Source organism: Trichomycterus rosablanca, chromosome 17, assembly GCF_030014385.1.
Source record: "Trichomycterus rosablanca isolate fTriRos1 chromosome 17, fTriRos1.hap1, whole genome shotgun sequence".
Taxonomy (NCBI): domain Eukaryota; kingdom Metazoa; phylum Chordata; class Actinopteri; order Siluriformes; family Trichomycteridae; genus Trichomycterus; species Trichomycterus rosablanca.
Window position 1 is genome coordinate 2,093,022 of NC_086004.1, and position 19,198 is coordinate 2,112,219.

At 43.1% G+C, this 19,198-nt stretch overlaps 2 protein-coding genes across 2 annotated transcripts in view; one reads left to right on the top strand and one right to left on the bottom strand.

Annotated features, from left to right (window-relative positions):
* Window positions 1-15,026, top strand: part of fbn2b (fibrillin 2b) — an 87,460-nt gene extending 72,434 nt beyond the window's left edge. The window contains exons 53-64 of the mRNA XM_063012479.1: window positions 204-326; window positions 2,253-2,384; window positions 3,090-3,215; window positions 4,298-4,504; window positions 4,593-4,718; window positions 5,664-5,786; window positions 5,904-6,020; window positions 7,188-7,316; window positions 8,315-8,434; window positions 9,336-9,567; window positions 10,435-10,591; window positions 11,961-15,026. Coding sequence (XP_062868549.1) covers window positions 204-326; window positions 2,253-2,384; window positions 3,090-3,215; window positions 4,298-4,504; window positions 4,593-4,718; window positions 5,664-5,786; window positions 5,904-6,020; window positions 7,188-7,316; window positions 8,315-8,434; window positions 9,336-9,567; window positions 10,435-10,591; window positions 11,961-12,329 — 1,961 coding nt within the window. The 3' untranslated portion in view covers window positions 12,330-15,026. The remainder of the gene's footprint in view (window positions 1-203; window positions 327-2,252; window positions 2,385-3,089; window positions 3,216-4,297; window positions 4,505-4,592; window positions 4,719-5,663; window positions 5,787-5,903; window positions 6,021-7,187; window positions 7,317-8,314; window positions 8,435-9,335; window positions 9,568-10,434; window positions 10,592-11,960) is intronic.
* A 3,634-nt stretch (window positions 15,027-18,660) lies between these two features.
* Window positions 18,661-18,920, bottom strand: LOC134331741 (cortexin-1). The gene has a single exon (XM_063013251.1). The coding sequence runs from the start codon at window positions 18,918-18,920 to the stop codon at window positions 18,672-18,674; it is 249 nt and encodes an 82-aa protein (XP_062869321.1). The 3' UTR covers window positions 18,661-18,671.
* Between the last annotated feature and the right edge of the window lie 278 nt (window positions 18,921-19,198).

Sequence of the window (19,198 nt, forward strand, 5' to 3'; positions counted from 1 at the left end):
AATTGTTAATACTATTATTGTTTCTTTTTAGTATAATTAATATTATTTTATTCTTATTATCTAAGTTATAATTAGTATTATAATATTATTATTATCATTATTATTATTATAGTTTATTTAAATATTTTCAGAACTGTGAGACTGTGCCGTGCTGTTTCGCCGTTTGATGATATTTACTCGCCTCTCTCCTCTGTTTCGGACAGATATTAACGAGTGCAGTCTGAACCCTCTGCTGTGTGCTTTCCGCTGTGTGAACACTTTCGGCTCGTACGAGTGCATGTGTCCTTCAGGCTACGTGCTGCGTGAGGATCAGAGGATGTGTCGAGGTACAAAATAATAAAATAATAAACATCCACAGCTTGATACCGGAGGCTCAGTATCACAGAACACAGATCTTCACTCCCACACTGTGTTCTCATCCCACACAGAGCAGGATTTAAGCCATTCAGACTGTTTCACACTTACAAGAGAAACAACAGGGGGAGAGAAAACATCACTTTATTTTATTAATCTACATTTTACATTTAGCTGCTATCAGCCGGCCAGACACTCACACAGACACACTATTGGCTGTGTGTGTAACTGTGTATGGTAGTGTGTTTGTGTGTGTGTGTGTGATTGTGTATGGTAGTGTGATCGTAGTGTGTGTGATTGTGTATTGTAGTGTGTGTGATTGTGTATTGTATTGTAGTGTGTGTTTGTGTGTGTGTGTGTGATTGTGTATGGTAGTGTGATCGTAGTATGTGTGATTGTGTATTGTAGTGTGTGTGATTGTGTATGGTAGTGTGTGTGATTGTAGTGTGTGTGTGTGTGTGTGTGATTGTGTATGGTAGTGTGATCGTAGTATGTGTGATTGTGTATTGTAGTGTGTGTGATTGTGTATTGTAGTGTGTGTGTGTGTGATTGTGTATGGTAGTGTGTGTTTGTGTGTGTGTGTGTGATTGTGTATGGTAGTGTGATCGTAGTATGTGTGATTGTGTATTGTAGTGTGTGTGATTGTGTATGGTAGTGTGTGTGATTGTGTATTGTAGTGTGTGTGTGATTGTGTATGGTAGTGTGTGTTTGTGTGTGATTGTGTATTGTAGTGTGATCGTAGTATGTGTGATTGTGTATTGTAGTGTGTGTTATTGTGTATGGTAGTGTGTGTGATTGTGTATTGTAGTGTGTGTGATTGTGTATGGTAGTGTGTGTGATTGTGTATTGTAGTGTGTGTGATTGTGTATTGTAGTGTATGTGTGATTGTGTATGGTAGTGTGTGTTTGTGTGTAATTGTGTATGGTAGTGTGAGGGTAGTGTGTGTGTGATTGTGTATGGTAGTGTGAGGGTAGTGTGTGTGTGACGGTGTATGGTAGTGTGAGGGTAGTGTGTGTGTGACTGTATGGTAGTGTGAGGGTAGTGTGTGTGTGACGGTGTATGGTAGTGTGAGGGTAGTGTGTGTGTGATTGTGTATGTTAGTGTGAGGGTAGTGTGTGTGTGACGGTGTATGGTAATGTGAGGGTAGTGTGTGTGTGACGGTGTATGGTAGTGTGATGGTAGTGTGTGTGTGACGGTGTATGGTAGTGTGAGGGTAGTGTGTGTTTGTGTGTGTGTGTGATTGTGTATGGTAGTGTGAGGGTAGTGTGTGTGTGACTATGTATGGTAGTGTGAGGGTAGTGTGTGTGTGACGGTGTATGGTAGTGTGAGGGTAGTGTGTGTGACGGTGTATGGTAGTGTGTGTTTGTGTGTGTGTGTGTGTGTGATTGTGTATGGTAGTGTGAGGGTAGTGTGTGTGTGACGGTGTATGGTAGTGTGATGGTAGTGTGACAACGGCTGAACAGGGTTCCTGCTGCAATTATGACCTCTGCTGGAGATCGGTGTGTGACTCTCCATGCGCAATACGGATCTCCACATGAACCCACAAGTGTTGGAGGTGTGTTAGTCATGAACCTTCTTGGTTAGGAGTGGAAATCTGCAGCAGTAGAGGCGAATTACAGTCGGGTAATTGGATATGACTAAATTGGCAGAAAATATTAAGTTTGGGCGCTTGGGTGGCACAACGTTCAGCTACGGTAGTCCAGCACAGGTGAGATCCCGGCTGAATCTCCGGTGCTACCGACCATTCTAGCGTCTACACAGACACGATTGGCTGTGTCTGATGGCGGGACAACCAAAGCCGAGAGATTCCTGCTGAGACTGGACCCATCGTGACCCTGACCAGGATGTAGCGGTTGTTTTTATTTGCTAATTAATCCATGTTTCATTTCTCTGTGTAGACCAGGACGAGTGTGCGGAGGGGCTGGATGACTGTGAGAGCCGGGGCATGCTTTGCAAGAACCTCATCGGCACCTTTATGTGTATCTGCCCCGCTGGCATGACCCGGCGCCCGGATGGAGAGGGCTGTATGGGTGAGTACCCACCTACCTAGGTGTAAAAAGCAGAACATGAAACCTTAAAAACTGGCACTTGGAAGCTCTCTGAGCTGAATCTCGGCTGGGCGCCCCTTAGCGGGCACAATCTGCTAGGTGGGAAAAGACCAGACTAAAAAGTGGGTGGGGTCTTTGACGCTGTGTAAGGACCCTGGTTAGTAACCTGAGGCGCCTGTATAGAAGTGGAGGAACGTGGAGATCAGTGCGTGACTCTCCATGTGCGAGACCGACCTCACACGCCAATCCACCACAGTACGGGCGAATAAGAAAGGGTCGGTGGACCACGCACGCGTCTGAGGGAGCGCGTGTCTGCCAATTATACCCATCGGGTGTCTGCCAATTATGCCATCGGGGTCCCCGGCAGTGAAAACTAATTGGCAACGATAAACTGGGAGAAAAACCCGGCACCCTGACACGTTTCTGTTATTAATGATGGAACGAAAGGCTAATCAAAGTCGCGTATCATCCAGCCAGCCTGGCGCGTGCCTGTTTGCCAGCTGCGGTGTTTTAATCTGCCGCGGGCGCTCAGTGCCCAGAGTGTTATTATTAGACACAGAAGTAGTAGCATTCTCAGCACCTTCAGACCTTCGTTTGTTTGTTCTTTCTTTCTCTGCTTCTTCATCACCACCCACCGACCCTGACTCACCATCCTTCATCCTCCTCCTCTGCACGCCGCGCTGGCAGATCTGAACGAGTGCCGCGCCAAACCGGGCATCTGCAAGAACGGCCGCTGCGTGAACACCGTGGGGAGCTACCGCTGCGAGTGTAACGAGGGATTCGAGCCCAGCTCCACTGGCACTGAGTGTATAGGTAAGCCTCGGCATGCACTCAACCGGCGTTCCTACACAAATACCATCTAACACACGCCCACGCGACTCGACCGCTGGCGTTTTAGCAACTCTGACTGTAACGTTAAGACGCGTGCACTCTAGTTTGGCTGGCAGAGGGGGCACGGAGTCACAGTTTGTGATCTAAAGCGCTCCAGGTGGAAGGTTTTCTATATACATTACGGCATCTTCTTGTCTTGTTTGCCAGCACATTGGCTGGCACACATATTTCCCTAAAAGCCGTGATGCCAGATGGTTTGGTCAGTGTTCTTTTGTGTTTGGGAATTCGCCCCAGTTCCTCGTTGGCTTCCCAGTAGCGGCGTGACGTCCCAGTTTGCTGAGGTGAGACACGCCTTGTCCAGGGAACCGGAGACACAAAGTTGCCCTATAGTCCCCCTTTCCAAAAGCTTGGTTGGTCACAGATGGCTGAGATAGGTCTAAATGTTGCTGGGAGGTTGGCTTGGTGGGTAGCACTGTGTCCTCACAGCAAGAAGGTCATGGGTTCGATTCCCAGGTGGAACGATCTGGGATTTTCCCTGTGTCTGTGTGGGTTTCCTCCCACAGTCCAAAGACATGCAGTCAGGTTAATTGAAGATACGAAATTGCCCTATTAGTGTGTGTGTGTGTGTGTGTGTGTGTGTGTGTTTCCTACCTTTCTTCCAATAAATCAGACACACCGAGACCCTGACCAGGATAGAGCGGTCATAAAACAGACAATGAATGAATGAATAAACAGGCACAGTGTACAGAGCTTTAACCAGTACAGAGGAACATGCTGAGCTCTCTGTACTCCTCCACTGCTCGTTCCAGCACCTCAACCATACAGTAGGAGTTCCAATCCTGGCCGTTCCTTCCTCAGACACAGACAGCTGGTTCTCTGGAGAGGTTGACCAGGCTGGTAGCACCACTGACATTTAAGCACGGGCATCTGCCACGATAAACATCAAATACATATTTTTTTATTCCCACTGCCTCTCTGCGCTCTGATATTAGCGTGTGCTATAATATTAAAGACATCCATTATTAACGTGCTGCATTCAACGTTCCATATGAATTATTTCTCAGATAACCGGCAGGGCTACTGCTTCACCGAGGTCCTGCAGACCATGTGCCAGCAGTCCTCCACCAACCGCAACAGCGCCACCAAGTCTGAGTGCTGCTGCAACGGGGGACGGGGCTGGGGCCCGCAGTGCGAGCTCTGCCCCCTGCCTGGCACCATCCAGTACAAGAAGATGTGCCCGCATGGACCGGGCTACACCACCGATGGCAGGGGTAAGACGGGCTCGTATTCATGGATGACAGTTCGGATCGTAGGTGAAGTTTATGGTTCGGACGTTGACCGTGACTCTTGGTTTCGCAGATATTAATGAGTGTGAGGTGCTGCCCAACCTGTGTAAGAACGGCCAGTGTATCAACACCGTCGGGTCCTTCCGCTGCCACTGCAACATCGGGTACACCAACGACTTCAGCGGCACGTCCTGCATCGGTACGAGCTTCACTTTCTCCTTCGCTAAGAGACAGACAGACAAATAAATAATGATAAATAAATAATAAATGATAAATAATAAATAAATAACTAATAATTAATAAGTAAATATAAATAATTAATACATGATTAATAATTAATAAATAATAGTAAATAATAAATACATTATAATAAATAATAATAAACAATATAAAATAATAAATAAACAACTATTAATAAATAATAATAAACAATATATAATAATAAATAAATAACAATAAATAAATACTTCACTTTATCCTTCACTAATAGACAGACAGACAGATAAATAAATATTAAATAAATTATAAATAATAAATGATAAGTAATGAGTTATAATAAATAAATAATAAATAATAAATAAATAAATATAAATAAATAGTAAATGATTAATAATAAATAAATAATAGTAAATAATAACAATAAATAAATAATAATATAAAAATTATAATAAACAATATAAAATAACAAATAATAATAATTAAATGATAAACAATAAATAATAAATAAATATAAATAGATAATAAACAATAAATACTAATAAATAATATTAATAATAAACACAACAAGGGCGCCCAGGCGGTGCAGCGACTCTTGAAGATAGTGGCTACTGTTTTGAATGGGCACAAATTCCCAGTCTTGTGAAAGCCTCCTCAGAAGAGCGGTTGTTGTACTAGCTGAGGTCACTCGCTCACACGCTCATGGTAAGTGGATATTAAACAAAAAATCATATTATTAATGATATTAATCATAAACCCAATAAGGGCGCCCAGGCTGCGTAGTGACATAACTGCTGTCTAACTAGTCGCTATCTTCACTCCGGGGTTGAGAACCGCTGCCTTGTCGTACCCGCATCCCCTAAAACATCGAATGTAGACGCTCATGATGTCAATATTATTTCTAATCCGAATTTTCCGTGTGCGTTAGATTTGGACGAGTGCTCTCAGTCTCCCAAGCCGTGTAACTTCCTGTGTAAGAACACGGAGGGCAGTTACCTGTGCTCGTGCCCCCGCGGGTACGTCCTGCAGCCGGACGGAAAGACCTGCAAAGGTAAATGACGCCACGTAAACGTTAACATAAAAATATATACGTATATATATATTCATGTGTCCATATCATATATTTATGATGAATTATTTGTAATGTGACGTGTGTTTTGAAACCCAGACTTGGACGAATGTTCCACCAAGCAGCACAACTGCCAGTTCCTGTGTGTCAACACCATCGGAGGGTTTACCTGCAAGTGCCCACCTGGATTCTCTCAGCACCAGACGGCGTGTATCGGTAAGCTGGCTGCTAAATCGAACATCTGTAACGACAGCACAAATCCTCACAGGTCATCTACACGCTCCACCAGTTTGTTAGTGCTGTTTGCCACGCCTGCTGTTGATGATGCATCCTTGGCTCCCAAAAACTGGTGGAAATGCAACAGGCTCTCTAAAAAGCACCAAGGTTCTAAGAACCCTGAATGGGACCGGTTTAAGAACCAGAGTTCTTTGTGTGGTCAAAAGTATGTGGACACCTAGTCTAAGCTTGTTGGACAGCCATTTCTCTAAACTAAGGTCATTAGTATGATGTTGTCAGACGTCTGGGATGGCTTTCCACAAGATTTCGGAGTGCGTCTGTGGACATTCATGCCCATTTGGTCCAGAAACCATTGTTAAGGTCAGGGAACGATGATGGACGTGAAGTTCTGGCTTGCATTCAGCAGGGGCTTCCAGTTTGAGTCTAAATCATTGAAAGGTCGAATCAAATCTTTATGGACGTCACAGACACACTGGATCAGGACGTACGACCCCCAGACAATCCATACAAAGTTGTGATTCATTTCATATGTATACACTTATTAGAAATATCTGTGGCTGAAACAGTTGATTCGAAAAGGAGGGGTGTCCACATACTTTTGCATATACACTATACAGACAAAAAGATTGGGACGCCCCTTTTAAGTATTGAATTCATTTATGTGTTTCAGCCACAACAGTTGCTAACAGGTTTAATAAATCAATTATATAAAGAACTGTATGCTTCTAATTTTGCAGCAACAGTTTAGGGAAGGCCCTTTGCTATTCCAGCATGACTGCACTCCTGTGCACAAAGCAAGAATTATAAAGACATGAAGAAAAGCTCGGTTTAAAAAACAAGAACCTCTAGAGTCCTGCACAAAGCCCTGACCTCAGCTTCACTGAACAGCTCTGGAATGAACCAGAACCACAAATGGGCACAAATTCCTACAGTTATACTTGTGATAAGCCTTCTCAAAAGAGAGGCTGTTGTTCTGGCTGAAAAGGTCACACAGAGGTCATTCTATTTTAATAGCATTCGTCCAACAAAGGTGTCCAAATACTTTTGGCCATATAGTGTGTATTCAGATCTAGTAAAACATGATCCATTATTTCTCATGTATTTATTTATTTAAATACTTTTATACGTTGTTGTTCTTTTCGGTAGATAACAACGAGTGCACCGGCCAGTCGAGTGTGTGCGGGTCCAGAGCCTCCTGCCTCAACTCCCCTGGCAGCTTCAGCTGTGAATGCCAGAAGGGATTTTCTCTGGACGGCACCGGGATCGAGTGTGAAGGTAAAGCTTACAGTCGCATTCTGTAAAAATGCAAGGCTGCCCCAGTAGAGAGGATTCTAATAAGTAAGGATGTAACGATACACTCTACCCACGATGCAATACGATTCACGATACTGGGTTCACGATACGATTTTTTCCCCGATTTTTTAAACAAAATGAAATTGAAGACAAATTATGACAGTTTCCTTTTCTTATTTCTCTTAAAAAATAAAATAAAATCCTGTATTTGTGCTTATCTTTTATTTATCTAAATAATGAATGCCCTTTTATTTCTGAGGTAGGTACAAACTATGCAAAACAATGCTGCACATTTCCCTTTTTGAATGAAATGAAACAAATCCCACATTAAATAAATAAATGAATAATACAAATAAAGAAAGTATCCTCACATAAATACATTTGGCTGAAAAATTCTGAACCTGGTAACCCTGTAGTCACGTCAACCAGGCGACGTGAATAGCGCCAGCGCCCTCTGCTGTTTAAAGCGAATATCGATTCATTTGACATGTGAACCGATTTGAATCGTTACACATGTGACTCGATTTTTATCTGTCTTGTGGTGCATCGTTACATCCCTACTAATAAGACATAGCCTAAAGCGGCACAATCCGCAAGTCTCCCTCCTGTGTGCCGAACACGGTAAATCTGTCCCTGACGAGCCTGAATTTACAAATAAACTCCACTTGTGTAATTACACCTTTATACAGATTAAACATCTACGAGAAATTATTTACAATTCTAAAGAACTCCGTTGGTTGCTCCGCATTTGTTCGTCATATTTGTAATTTTGTGACTGAATGGTGGGATTGGCTTCAGTGCTGAGGAGGCGTCGGACGCTCCCTCGTCATTCAGTCAGATCATCACTCAGAATTAAGGCGCCTCAGTAGGAGCACTTTAATGTATCTAAGAATTTAGACACGCCCTCATCTCGGAAGTGTAGGATGACCTGAAATGCGTCTGCGTAGAGAGCTCACCGGGTATTTTTTATTTTTTTGCAGATGTGGACGAGTGCAGCGGGAACCACCGGTGCCAGCACGGATGCCAGAACATGCTGGGAGGTTTCCGGTGCGGCTGCCCGCAGGGTTACATCCAACATTACCAGTGGAACCAGTGCGTGGGTGAGTGACCCGACGTGGGTCTCCTTTCTATCCAAAGCGACTTACAGTACTGTGACAGAATATTGTCTAAGCAATTGAGGGTTAAGTGCCTTGCTTTAGGGCCCAACTTGTCAGTGGTGGGGCTTGAACCAGCGACCTTTCGATTAGGCTAAACTGCCCATAACGGGATAGTGAATGGAGTAACGATAATTAGGAAGCGAGACGTCACACTAGATATCAGAGCTCATTCCATTTTCATCAACCTCCTTATACTGGTCAGGGTCACAGCAGGCCCGGTTCCACCAGGAAACACTGGGCGCAGGGCAGGAACACCCTGGACGGGGCGCCGATCCATCTCACTGCTAAGATTTGAACCCGGATCTCAGAGGTAGTGGGCTAGATAGATGGGGAGTGATAGATTGCTGTGCCACCCGAGCGCCCATGTACGGAATTCTTTCTGGCCGAATGATGTAACCGACCTCTGCAGCAACTGGACTTTAAAATGCTACACACACCACACGGCCAAAAGTATGTGGACATCTCACGATGAGCTTGTCAGACACAAAACCATGAGCATTAACATGATACAGCCTGGCATCATGTCTATGCTGTTCTGCGATGGAGAGGTTTGAGTGTGTCTTATTCACCTGTACCTTGGTAGATTCGAGTGTGAGGTCGGTCTCACGCATGGAGAGTCACACACTGATCTCCACCTTTCCCACACATAAGTACAGGTGCCTGCAGGTACTAACCAGGGTCCTTACACAGCGTCGAAGACCCTGTCCTGATTTTTTGTCCCGTATTTTCCCACCCAGCAGACTGGTGGCCAATTTTGTCCGCCCAGCCGACCGGTAGCAGAGCTGAGATTTGTATTATTTTACTTCTGTAAGTGAACGCTCCTCCTCTTGTTTTCTGTTTTCAGATGAGAACGAGTGTGCTGGCAGTCAGGCGTGTGGATCAGCCTCGTGCTACAACACGTTAGGCAGCTTCAAGTGCATGTGCCCGTCAGGCTTCGACTTCCAGCAGGGCAGCGGCGGATGCCAAGACGTTAACGAATGCACCACGTCCAGCAACCCGTGCAACTACGGCTGCTCCAACACAGACGGCGGCTACCTGTGTGGATGTCCTGGTGGCTTCTTCAGAGCGGGACAGGGGTAGGAGTCGAAAACATTCATTCATTCATCCTGGTCAGGGTCACGGTTGGTCCGATTCACAGGGCGAAAGGCAGGAAACACTCCGGACAGGTCACCAGTCCATCACAGGGCACACACGTAAACTGACTGCATGTCTTTGGACTGTGGGAGGAAACCGGAGCTCCCGAAGGAAACCCACACAGACACGGGGAAAACATGCAAACTCCACACAGAAATGACATCTTTGTAACAGATGTGACATGTCTGTTGCAGATGTGACATTCCTATGTTACAGACCTGACATTTGTATGTTACAGATGTGACATGTCAATGTTACGGACTTGAGATTTGTATGTTACAGCTGTGACACGGTTATTCTACAGACGTGACATTTGTATGTTACAGATGTGACACGTCTGTGTTACAGATGTGACATGTCTGTGTTACAGATGTGACATTTCTATGTTACAGATGTGACATGTCTGTGTTACAGATGTGACATTTGTATGTTACAGATGTGACATGTCAATGTTACGGACTTGAAATTTTTATGTTACAGATGTGACATGTCTGTGTTACAGACGTGACATTTCTGTGTTACAGATGTGACATTTGTATGTTACAGATGTGACATGTCAATGTTACAGCTGTGACACGGCTGTCGTACAGATGTGACACTTGTGTTATGGAGCTGACACCTGGGTGTTACATCTGTGACATTTCTGTGTTAGTGATGCCGTGTTTGCTGTGTTTAAATAAATAAAGTTCATATAAATGTAGCAGAAGGAGAAACGCTGACCGCTGTTTCCTGTAGCTTCTGTATCTGTGTTTGATGAACTTACCTGTATCAGCGTTTAACGTGTAACGTGTGGGTTTATTTTTCTGTAGACACTGTATCACAGGCGTGGGCTTCCAGGGTCAGTTCGGCTCTGAGGAAGACGACGAGAGCGCTCTATCACCCGAAACCTGTTACGAGTGTAAGATCAACGGCGGTGCCGGCAAGAACGGTCGCCACAGACGTAATGCCGCGGATAACGAGCTAAAGGTGAGTTAGGATTAATAACGTGTGAGAGTAACGACGCTCATCAGCGTCTCGTTATACGCCATATAATAATCACAGTAATGATTATTTTCTCTTTACCAGAGGGTGAAGTGTGAGGTGTTTAGGCTGGAAAACCATGTGACTGTAATTACACTCGTTATAATCCCATCATTAGTCATGTGACTGTAATTACACTCGTTATAATCCCATCACCAGTCATTAGATCTCATTCGTCTGTTTGTTTTGGTTTGGTTACAGCTGTAACAGCGACTGTAAATCAGCTCAAAGTTGTTTTTTCTAATGACGCTGATGAAGTGATAAAGACGTTTAGTTTCACGTGCAGCTTTAAGATTCCAGTTTAGTTGCTGTGACATTTAAAGTCTTTTTGACGTGAATAGGGACAATTTAGATGTTCAGATAGTGACTGTGTTGCAGATGTGACTTTTTATGTTGCAGATATAATACAGATATGATACATGTCTATGCAATAGATGTGACGTCTGTGTTACAGATGTGATATGTCTGTTATAGATGTGACATGTCTATGTAATAGATGTGACATGTCTATGTTACAGATGTGACATGTCTGTTACAGATGTGACATGTCTATATTACAGATGTGACATGTCTATGTAATAGATGTGACATGTCTATGTAATAGATGTGACATGTCTATGTTACAGATGTGACATGTCTGTTACAGATGTGACATGTCTATATTACAGATGTGACATGTCTGTTATAGATGTGACATGTCTATGTAATAGATGTGACATGTCAATGTAATAGATGTGACATGTCTATGTTACAGATGTGACATGTCTGTTACAGATGTGACATGTCTGTTACAGATGTGATATGTCTGTTATAGATGTGACATGTCTATGTAATAGATGTGACATGTCTGTTACAGATGTGACATGTCTATATTACAGAAATGACATCTGTATTACTGATGTGACATTTCTGTGTTACAAATGTGACATGTTTATATTACAGATGTGACATGTCTATGTTACAGATATGATACAGATGTGACATCTATATTAAAGATGAGACATTTCTGTGTTACAGATGTGACATTTCTGTGTTACAGATGTGACATGTCTGTTACAGATGTGACATGTCTGTTACAGATGTGACATGTCTGTGTAATAGATGTGATGTTTCAAATATGACGTCTGTTATAGATTTGACATTTCTGTGTTACAAATGTGACATGTCTATCCTACAGATGTGACAGTTGTGTTACGGAGCTGACACCTGGGTGTTACAGATGTGACATGTCTGTGTTAGTGATGGTGTGTTTTCTGTGTTTAATTGTGTGAACTGAAACAGGAATAAATAATAAATCCTCTCTGTGGTTCTCCAGGTGAGCATGGCCAGCGTGGACACTCAGACGTCCATCCCCATGAACCTGTCTCTGGCGTCGCTGCAGAACAAAGAGCCGCTGCTGGAGCTGCTGCCGGCGCTGGAGCCGCTGGAGCACCACGTCCGCTACGTCATCACCCACGGCAACCAGGGCGATCACTTCCGCCTGCTGGAGCGGCGCGACGGCAAGAGCGTCCTGCGCCTGGGCCGCAGACCCCCGCCGGCCGGCACGTACCGCCTGGATATCGCCTCTCTGCCCCTGTACGGCCCGCGCCAACTGCGCCAGCTGGAGGACCAGCACGACGCCGACTACCTGCTGGGAGAGATCGGCGACGCCCTGCGTATCAGGCTGAACATCCACCTGCACTGAGCACCCGCCGGGCCCCCGACCCAGGCCCCGGCGCCACAGGGGCCTTTGTAATGCTGAAGAACTGTCTTCATCGTTCTGTCCACCGTCACGCCAAAGAACGACCCACGTGCCCGAGCGACAATCAGAAACCAAATACTGTTTTATAGAAGGACTCGACGACCAAAGAGGACTGAAGCTAGTAACCAAATCTTTCCTTTATTATCTACGAGCATCTGTTTTTTACTTGTTTTGTTTGTTTTTTAGACTTTATCGTAGCAACTATATCAGCCAAAGATGCACATAAAACGAAACGCGTTTGATATAATATTCAGAAATGTATACGTACGTCTTACAGCCCAGAACAACCACTGACCTTTTTATAATCTCAGTAAACACTGGGGTCAAAGTATTTAAGGAGATTCCGCTCAGTATTGTGTTATTCATAACCGATTGTACTGTTTTATAAGAGAGAAAAAACGTCACGAAGGACTGCAAAAAATAAAACCATCACAGCGTTTCAGGTCAAAATGGGAGTTGATCAGATCAGGGATCGTCGCCAGGGCTGCGTTATGGAGTCGAAAACAGCACACGGGAGGATATGAGGATATAAAAGATTAAAGATTAAAAGTCCTATTTAAAAATCTTCTTTAAAGTCTGTCTGTGTATGGGGATTTGTGCCCCATTAAGTCAAAAAGGAAAGAGTCTTCTCTTAGAAGTGTGTAGTGTATATTGTGCCGATGCTCCCAATACCTCCACCCTGCTTCACATTTCATTTGAACGGTGCTACGACGGTGCGGTTGCTGCCAAACCGCTTTTCTCTACCCAGTCTGGGATACTTGATCTACTCTGCAGTTTACACAGCTCATCCATGGGGCCTCAGTGTCCACCACTGACAGTTTTTAGTACGAGCAGTAATGCGTAATGTGAGGAAGCCTGGGGGGGGGACTTTTGTGGCGGGTTTGGTACTCAAGTGGTACACTGGCTGTGTTTAAAAAGGTCCACTACATACTACTCACATACTGATGTGGTCCCAAATCAGTATGCAGTACACAGTATGCGACCAAAATGTTCTTTCTGGGGGTACTGCGTCCCGGAACCTTTATACAATTGTGGTCCCTGCGGTATGGTTTGCTTTTGTTGCATACTCGATGCTGTACTGCATACTACTACAGGGATCAGTATGTAGAATGCAGTATATACTGAGTGCAGTATGTAGTACATACTGAATTTAGTAGAATTTAGTATGTAGTGTGCAGTATATACTGAATGCAGCATGTAGTATGCAGTATGTACTATGGAAGCACTTATGCAAGTCGCTCTGAATAAGAGCGTCTGCTAAATGCCGAAAATGTAAATGACCTGAATGCAGTATATACTAAATGCAGTATGTAGTATGCAGTATGTACTGAATGCAGTATGCAGTATATACTGAGTGCAGTACACTGTATATACTGAATGAAGTATGTAGTATGCAGTATATACTGAGTCTAGTATGTTGTATGCCGTATATACTGAGTGCAGCATGTAGTATGTAGTATGCAGTATATACTGAATGCAGCATGTAGTATGTAGTATACAGTATATACTGAATGCAGCATGTAGTATGCAGTATGTAGTGTGCAGTATATACTGAGTGTGGTATGCAGTATGTAGTGTGTAGTATATACTGAGTGTGGTATGCAGTATGTAGTGTGTAGTATATACTGAGTGTGGTATGCAGTATGTACAGTAGTGTGTAGTATATACTAAAAGCAGTATGTAGTAGGCAATTTTGAACACAGCCACTGGCATATTTTTCCAGCAGCCACACCCTATAAACTTGAGAAATCCGATCCTGTCGTCCACACGATCAACTCCCATTCGTATGATTTCCTCTCAAGGTTTTACAAGGTGCTACGCGACTCCAGAAGTGCTAATAATAATTCACGGATTGCAATCGTGACCTTTTTTTAAAAAATCTGATGTTTTTGGTTTTGTTTTGTGTTCGTCTCGTCTTTTTGTACCGTCTCAGTGCTGAAAATTGACATTATCAAACTTCGAAACGCTTTTCGACTAAATGTAATTGTATATTTTAAAATGAAATGTCGATTTTTTTTTTTTAAAGCATCAAAGCCGCCGAACCGAACGCGCCAGGTTAAATGCTGTTTACTTTGTTTTTCTGCTGCCACCAGACACTGAGTGATCGGCATCACTGTTTACAGTCCTGTACGTGGTACCCACTGAAATAATGCCAGCCTAGCCTGGCGTTGATGTGAAGTGGGCGCATCGTGGACGTGATCCGGTGCTAAATCCACACGAGAGCTTCCTAAACACCGAGGTTACCAGCCTGCGCTAATATTTATGCCTGTTTTGTGTTGTTGTCAGTCAGGAGTTGATTTGCCACTACATGTACCAGAACGAATGTGCCCGCGCGCGTGTGTGTACTGTATCTCAGCATCATGTCATTAGCAAACTTGAAACGTCTCTCTCGTCATCACGCTGTATCTCTGAAGTGGTTGACGCCCTTCGGAACCGAAGAAAACGACCCCTGGTGCTCGGGGGCCCCGGCGCTCCCGCCGTCTCACACGGGGCCTCCTCGGAAATCTGTGAGCCGTAGAAGTCCGAAAACGAGCCGGTGTAATGGTAGAACATGTTTTTGATCTGTTTGTAGCACGCAGTGTTTCACATCGTTTTGTAAAATGCAACAAATGGCAATAAATGAACCTGGGATGTTTTTAAGACTCGTGTGTGTGTGTGTGTGTGTGTGTGAGTGTGTGTGTGTGTTCATTCATTCATCTAAAGTAAACATCATCCTGATCAGGGTTCAATCACACGGCAGCAAAAAGGGGAACTATCATAATAATAATTATTATTATGACTAAACATAATATAATTAATTTTTTTAATTTTTTAATTTAAAAAATTAATAAAAAAATTAATAATATAATATAAGTGTTCAGTGCTCATTTTTATCTACTCATAATTTAGAAATCAACATTTAAACAAATACAAATCTCTTAATACCTGCCTATTCAATTATCTTATTACGGTGTGTGTAGTACAGTGTATGTTTGTGAGTGTGTAGTACAGTGTGTTGTGTGTAGTCAGTGTATGTTGGTGAGTTTGGTGTGTAGTCAGTGTGTTTGTGTTGTGTGTACTACAGTGTTAATAGTGTGTATTGTATTAAGTATAGTGTAAGTATTGTGTAGTACAGTGTATGTATGTATATGAGTAGTAGTGTGTATGTGTGTTAGTGTGTAGTAGTGTGTGTGTGTGTTTGTGAGTGTGTAGTAGTGTGTTTGTGAGTTTGTGCTGTGTGTAGTACAGTGTGTGTTTGTTAGTTTGTGTAGTGTGTAATACAGTATTGTGTGTAGTACAGTGTATGTATGTATATGAGTAGTAGTGTGTATGTGTTAGTGTGTAGTAGTGTGTGTGTGTGTGTGTGTGTTTGTGAGTGTGTAGTAGTGTGTGTGTGTGTGTGTTTGTGAGTGTGTAGTACAGTGTATGTTTGTGTAGTGTGTAATACAGTGTTAATAGTGTGTATTGTATTAAGTATAGTGTAAGTATTGTGTGTAGTACAGTGTGTGTGTATATGAGTAGTAGTGTGTATGTTTGTTAGTCTGTAGTACAGTGTTTGTGAGTGTGTAGTGCAGTGTATGTTTGTGAGTTTGTGTTGTGTGTAGTACAGTGTGTGTGTTTGTGAGTGTGTAGTGCAGTGTATGTTTGTGAGTTTGTGTTGGGTGTAGTACAGTGTGTATCGTGTATAGTACAGTGTTAATAGTGTGTATTGTATTAAGTATAGTGTAAGTAGTGTGTGTATGTGTGTAGTACAGTGTGTGTGTCGTACAGAGTGTGTATGTGAGTGTGTAGTACAGTGTGTGGATGTTTGTTAGTGTGTAGTACAGTGTGTTGTGTTTTGTACAGTGTGTTATGTATAATACAGTGTGTGTAGTACAGTGTGTGTGTATGTTTGTGAGTGTCTAGTACAGTATTTGTGTGAGTGTTATAGAGTTTGTGTGAGTGTAGTACAGTGTGTGTGAGTGTGTAGTACAGTGTGTGTGAGTGTGTAGTACAGTGTGTATGTGTGTATGTTTGTCAGTGTGTAGTACAGTGTGTTGTGTTTTGTACAGTGTGTTATGTATAATACAGTGTGTGTGTGTGTAGTACAGTATGTGTGTGAGTGTAGTACAGAGTGTACTTTGTGGTGTAAAATGCAAAAACTCCCTCTGCAGCAGTAACAGCACGTATGCTCACCCTAATGAATGTGATACACATCTGGAGTTGCTGATGTTGTTCATTCATAATTACAGTCACTGGTTGGATGAAATCGGTCACTTTTGGAGGCATCAGGTCAATAATTCCAGTTTATTGGAAGTTTATTAAGTTTTATTTAACAGCTTAGCAAAATATCCAAAATATCCGATCTGCTTACAGTACAAAACACACAAAGCAACATTTACCCCCGCAATGTTCCCCCCCACTCCACCCCACCATGCTGGGACATCATCTACCGTTTCTTCACAAACTGGATCCGCTGAAAGGACAGTGAGCTACAAATCTACAACACAACTCGTACAATTACAGTATTAGCAAAAGAGACTCGCAATCTGAGTCTGAATAGAAAAATAAAGCACTTTCCATAAATCTAAACCTCACAAAAAAACTCACGGTACAGCACAGAGCTACACGTCAGCTAGAGCTAGAATAGAGAAGCGTCCGAGGCAGATATATACACACATATGGCTTTAAATCACACACACACACACACACGCCGAGATACACGACACGAGGCAGAAGCCTGCAGCGGTACCGCGTTTCTACAACCTTAAAGGGGATCGGCGCCTGTAAACACTGAGGGAAGCGGTTCACCGTGGGTGGACGGGGTGTAACACACCGGCTCTTAGTGTTGTGTTTCAAAATCTGGTCCTGAATGATGCACAAACACAGTTTTGTACACTGGATGGACAAAAGTATTAGGACACCGCTTCTAATTAATGCATTCATGTGTTTCAGCTACAGCAGTTGCTAACAAGTGTGTTAAATCAGTTATATAAAGGAAATTAAACACTTCTAACTTTGTATCAACAGTTTAGGGAAGGTCCTTTACTGTCCCAGCATGACTGTGCCCCTGTGCACAAAGCAAAGCTCTATAAAGACGTTTTTTAAACGGGATGTCCGACAAGCTCATAATCAGGTGTCCAAATACTTTTGACCATATAGCGTAGACGCAAGGTTGAGAATTCCTGCTGAAAGATCGTCAGTCGTATCCAAAAGTACCTAAATATGAGGGATTCTAGAAGGACGTTTTGTAAACTTGGGTGAATAAAACTGATGTTTTTTAATAAATATTTTTCATTTTTAAATATTTGTAATTAATAATAGAACGTTTTTTGAAGATGATCCAGACAAAACATGGAATTTAAACCCCTGGTCAAAACGTTTGCATAAAGCTGTAAGTATTAATTCCAGATTGGACCGTAACCATGTTTTATTAATAATTTCATTAATGGGTAATACTGAAAAAAAATTTTATTAATCGTTTTTAAATGTAGTAATTTGTAATTACTTCTATCTGGTAAATAATAAATAAATAAATAAAATAAAAATAAAAAAACAATATACAAATAAAAAAATAAAATAAAAAAATAAATAATAAATATAAAAAAATAAATAAATAAAAACCTTAAAATATATAAAACATTAAAAAAATAAACATTAAAAATATTAAATAAAATTTTAAAAAATATATTAAAAAATGACAATGAACCCAATTAACAATTTTTGGTCTTTGTTCGACACCAAAATCAAGATGGATATTAAATGCACGCAGAACCAAAACGAGACCAGAACCAGAGCAGAGCGGAGAGGAGAAGAGAGGAACTGTGGTAACGGCTGGTGGTGGCCAAATAATGAACTTTAACTAATAATTAACACAATCCACATTTTATGCAAATAAACTTATAAATAAAAAGGAGCAGAAGTTTGTTTTCCGAATATGATCCAGACAAAACATGGAACTTTTGCACCATAAAAAAAACGTTAAGTATTAATTCCAGATCATGTGCAGTAAGATCAAAGCCAATAATAGAATTTAGACCTAGACTTTAGTTTAGAATAGTTTAGAATTTAGTTTTTGTTTCTAGTACTGGACTCTTGGACCTTTGGACCAGTTGCTGATAAAATCCTAATAAATAAACTGATTTATCTATGAATGTAATTTTGTACGATGAGGAAAACCAGTATTTTTGATGTCATGCTCTGCGGGGACCTTGGAGACCTGAGAAGTCCCTACATGACAACGTTTGGGGAGCAGCCATCAAGAGCCGACCACAGAGGGGGCCAGGGTAAGGGCTCCCGGCTCGCCCACGGCCGCTGGGCACGGCGTCACACCAGCGCGTAGTCAAACTGGCCCCTCTCCAGGCCCTCTTTGTGGTCGGTCCAGGATGAGGCCGGCATGCGGCTGTAGGGATCCAGCAGGATCCGGAAGCAGCGCACCAGCAGGAAGAGCAGGAAGAGCATGAGCAGCCCGACGAACGCTAGCGCCGTCCTCTGCTCGGCGTCGGCGGCCAGCGGGGGCCTGCTGGGAAGCGCAGGGGAGAGCGGCTCATACTCCAGCGGGGGAACATCGCTCATCCTCCACGCGCCACGCCCGCAGAACCTGCACACCGTCTGGACAGTCGGGAAGATCGGCGACTCGGCCAGATTGGACGGAGACGGACGGAAACCGCAGGGGGGCGTCGGCGACACGTAAAAAACGTCACGGCGGTTTATTTCAGCTCGGCTTTTTTCAGCCCTGTCACATCTGATCCTGTGAACACGAGCTGGGTCGCGCTGAGGGGCGGGTGAAGACCGCGGGACTCCGACTCACGCTGGGTAATCGGATCCAGACGGAACTCTGGTGTCCAGGTGCT

What these genes read in the sequence shown, in the direction of transcription:
- LOC134331741 (XM_063013251.1), bottom strand. Translation starts at nt 18,920, where the DNA reads ATGAGCGATGTTCCCCCGCTGGAGTATGAGCCGCTCTCCCCTGCGCTT.